The 4,498-nt window shown below is 35.8% G+C and overlaps 1 protein-coding gene across 3 annotated transcripts in view; it reads right to left on the bottom strand.

Annotated features, from left to right (window-relative positions):
* CKAP5 (cytoskeleton associated protein 5) overlaps positions 1-4,498 on the bottom strand; it is a 112,746-nt gene that overhangs the window by 69,285 nt on the left and 38,963 nt on the right. For all 3 annotated transcript variants that reach the window (XM_017529280.2, XM_037738843.1, XM_017529281.2), the window contains exons 6-8: positions 4,235-4,367; positions 3,893-3,993; positions 2,905-3,018 (exon numbers count right to left, since the gene is read on the bottom strand). In XM_017529280.2, the coding sequence (XP_017384769.1) occupies positions 2,905-3,018; positions 3,893-3,993; positions 4,235-4,367 (348 nt within the window). The remainder of the gene's footprint in view (positions 1-2,904; positions 3,019-3,892; positions 3,994-4,234; positions 4,368-4,498) is intronic.

Raw genomic sequence — 4,498 nt, 5'->3', positions numbered from 1 at the left:
TAATTATTATAAGTCTGTGGAGAAAAATATTTTCCATTTATTTCTGTATTGAAATCACTATCTAAAGCATGTTCTCTCTTCTAAACTTGTGTTATGGTTAGTCCACTTTCCTTATGAGAGGATGAGATCAAGGTCCTAATAAACATTTTGTTAAATCTCTCATTACTGTACTGGGCCAGGCGCGGTGGCTCACGCCTGTAATACCAGCACTTTGGGAGGCAAAGGCAGGTGGATCACGAAGTCAGGAGTTCAACAGCAGCCTGGCCAACATGGTGAAACCTGTCTCTACTAAAAACACAAAAATTAGCCCGGTGTAGTGGCAGGTTCCTGTAATCCCAGCTACTTGGGAGGCTGAGGCAGAGAACTGCTTAAATCTGGAAGGCGGGGGTTGCAGTGAGCTGAGATCGCTCCACTGCACTCCAGCCTAGGCGACAGAGCAAGACTCCATTTCGAGGAAAAAAAAAAAATCTCTCATTACTGTAAGTCTATGGAGAAAAAAATTTTTCATTCATTTCTATATTGAAATCACTATTGGCATTTTATTTTATTTTTTTTTTTTACTACTGGCATTTATAAATGTTCTGATTATTTTCCTTACCAAAATGCCTCTCAGATTTGATTTCAATGCTAGACTTTATATTTAGCATTTAAATATATATTCTAGAAATGGACATCAAAAACATGTCAGAGCCCATTACAACAAATTCTAGTTCAATGAATTTGGGATGAAATTTGGACATCAGTATTATATATATATATTTTTTTAAGATGGGGTTTCACCATGTTGGTCAGGCTGGTCTCGAACTCCCGACCTCAGGTGATCCGCCCGCCTTGGCCTCCAAAATGCTTGGATTACAGGCGTGAGCCACCACACCTGGCCTGAACATCAGTATTTTTATACAGCTCAAAGGGTCTACTCAAATATAAAATCCATGATGTTCTCTCTTTATATAATACAGCAAGAGATATTTACATTCACAATACCAATGGAAATCACAGAACTGTCTTTGTGTGAGAAGCTAATATCCTTAGAAAATACATGTAGAAAACATATAATATTAATGATAAAAAGAAAAGATTTTCTTTGACACATTGGGAATTCAGTGCCAGAGCAATAAGATTTCTAATAATAATCACAGGCTCGAAGAATTGACAGAGAATCTGTAGCTTTCTTCATACGCCCCTGGAATCTGACTTTCCCTGTCTCAATGCCCTCTCCTATTCCCCTTCCCATTCTTTCCTCTCAGGCTCCAGGTCAGTAAAACTATTTCCCCTAGGGCAATTCTCTTTTATCTTACACAAGTGTGGTTCTTCAAGATGGAAAATTGAGGACTGAACAAAGATTTCACAAATCTTATCTCTGCCTCCAAGTTCCAATGGAGGAAAGCCTAGGAGAGTTAACTACTAGAATATACAGTTGATCCTCATTATTCATGAATCCATATTTGCTAAAACCTACTTATAATCTCAAAATCAACACTCATGGTGCTTTCCCAGTCATTCACTGACAAGTTCAAACCTGTGAACATTTTGTGTGGTCTATTGTGCACATTTCCAGCTGAGGTTGACAAGATAACACTCTGCCTTCTTGCGTTGGCTCTTATACTATAAACAAGTTTCTTTTTCATGGTTTATTCAGTGCCATGTTTTTGCATTTTTGTTTTTTGTTGGTGCTTTTGTTGTTTAAAATGGCTCCTAAGTGTAGTGCTCAAATGCTGTCTAATATTCCTAAACGCAAAAAGGCTCTGATGTGACTTATGGAGAAAATATACATGGTTAGGAAAAGCTTTGATCAAGGATGAGTTATAATGCTGTTGGCCACGAGTTCAATGTGAATGAATCAACAATATACATTAAATATGGTATCTCCAAACAGAATAAAACAAAGATATTTATTGATTTATGGAAATGTTGTGACCAAAGGGTTGCAGAATCCTAAAACTGTATTTCTCTTAGAAGCAATGATTCAATATTCACTAATTTAGTGTTCTCAGTGGCTTAATAGAAAATAACTACTACAAGTAATGAGAGTCACTATACTCCCATGTGCATATAATTAAAGATCAACTTCCTCATTTCACCATTCTAATCCTCTGCAATTTCAGACTGAGGAAGCAAACAAAACAAAGTTTTCATTCTTGCTGTATTCAAGATGTTTTCAGAGTTTGTTCTTAGCACTATAATCATACCCAGTGTGTTTGATCTGTACTTACAGATTTCATAACAAGTTATTACATAAAAAGTGTCCACCAGCAGCATTCAACTTGCCTGGACCTAAGCAATACCAACAGTATTTTCTAAAAATGTTTATCTCTTACTTTGTACTTGCCTGCTTCAAAACTGACCACATATCCCATACTCTTTACACACTGATACAATGTAGTGTGCAATCATTTGCTATCCTCATGTTTAATATTTGTCCAATTAAATACAGCTAACTTAAATAGCTCATCCTATAGAATCATAAAACTGTAATATTTAGTTCTAGATCACCAAGACTCTCTTTTTCTAGAGGTTTACAGAAGCTATCAAATAGCATACCTAAAGTCAAATTAACAAAAAACAAAGACTGAAAATGAAACTAACCCACAACAGTAATTTAAAACAATCCTTTAAAAATGAATGTCTGAGCTGGGCGCGGTGGCTCATGCCTGTAATGCCAGCACTTTGGGAGGCTGAGGTGGGCAGATCACCTGAGGTCAGGAGTTCGAGACTAGCCTGACCAATATGGTGAAACCTCGTCTTTATAAAAAAAAAAAAAAAAAAAAAAAGTATGTCTGTAATTCAAATACCAGCAGTAGTGTTCCTTATGCGGCAGTATATGTGTAATTAAAAAGATGACTGATGAGAAATTCAAAGGCCTGATCGTTATTACAATACTAATGCGAAAGTCCTCATATTTACCTTCTTTAATGCTTTTACTAAATCTGCATAATCGCCAGCTTCCAGTTTGGGATTTTTTACTAGTACTTCTACAGCCTCCAGGGCCTCTTTTCTCTCTTGCCATTTTTTTGCCTCCTGCAAGATACAATATGAGTCATTTGTAACAGAAAATAAGAGAGCAGAATAAAAGTCTATTTCTTGCACCCTGCTAATTCAAAGATATATTATTTTTTTAAAAAATTATAAAACTGTGGAGGCAATCAGAACATTTTGTTATATACATAAATTTTTGTTGATATTAAAAAGTATTTTCATAAGATGTTATAACTAAAGTAATATAATAAACAAACAGAATGCCATAAATGTTTCATTCTCATTTTCTAGGCAAATGTTAGTAAGCAGATATCAAACAGAAAACATTAATAGAAAGCATTTCTAGCCCACCCATCTCACAGTAGCATAATTACAGGAGAGGAATATTTCTACACTGACAACATTAAAAGGACCAGAAAAGAACAATCACATAACCAACAACCCACTACTATAGTGGTGGTTGGGATAAGACTGTGTTTCTCGACTGGAACGATTTTGTCTCCTAGGGAACTTCTGGCAATGTCTGAAGACATTTTTGGTTGTCATGACTTAGGGGGATAGTATTACTGACATCTAGTGGATAAAAGCCAGAGATGCTGCTAAACATCAAACAATGCACAGGGCAACTGACAAAAAATGTCTAACAGTGCTAAGGTCAAGAAACCTTGGGGTAAAGTAGTGGCAGTAGAAATGGAGAAAATGGAGAAAGGGGAGGAATCTGGAGATCTGGAGTGCTATAATATATATGTGTACAAAGTAGTGTAGGAGCAAAGAGGAAGAAGCAACTAACTCACTTTGCTAGGGAAGATATGGAGTGGAAGAGGGTGCACCAGGCAAGCATTCAGCAGAGTACTCTAATTCTATTCAAGTAATTACTTTGAAAGAAATAAGTGAAAGAAGTTTAACTATTACTTACAATTTTGTCATAAAAGTCTTTGGGAAGTTTGGAAAGAATTTCTACAGCTTCTAAAAGCTCATAAGCATCTATCTGTGGTACCTCATCACCATCATCACCACCTTCAAGAAGAAAAACAAAACAAACCTTAAAAATGGTTAGAATTATTTTACTTATCAGTTATCAGTCCTTTCACACCCTGATGAAATTTTAATAGAGAAGGGATCAGAGTTATTAAAGCTACATGCAACTTATATTTGATTAAAGGCAGTCCTGCAAAATATGCCTAATGAATGCAAGATTCTTGTGGCAGTGCCAGTTCTTGCTAATTTTTGCAGAAACCAGCGTTTAAAATTGGCTTACCTCCTTCAGCATCTCCACCAGCAGACTGTTGTTGTTCCAATTTAGCTTCTAGTTCTTGTTGGGAACGAAGAAATCGACTAGGTCTAGGAGCACTTGTTGGCAGTTTGATCCATTCTTCTTCTAGTTCTTTCAACTGCAAATATCACATAATATTTAAATAACATCTGCATCTCCACCATTAATTAACATACTTAATACTTACATTTATTGACATATCAGGACCCAATTTCTTTCTTTTTCTTTTTTTTTTTTTTTTTTTTTTTT

The sequence above is a fragment of the Cebus imitator genome, unplaced genomic scaffold (genome assembly GCF_001604975.1).
Source record: "Cebus imitator isolate Cc_AM_T3 unplaced genomic scaffold, Cebus_imitator-1.0 Scaffold58, whole genome shotgun sequence".
NCBI classification, from domain to species: domain Eukaryota; kingdom Metazoa; phylum Chordata; class Mammalia; order Primates; family Cebidae; genus Cebus; species Cebus imitator.
Note: the sequence above shows the minus strand (reverse complement) of the source record. Positions and strands in the feature narration are given on the sequence as shown.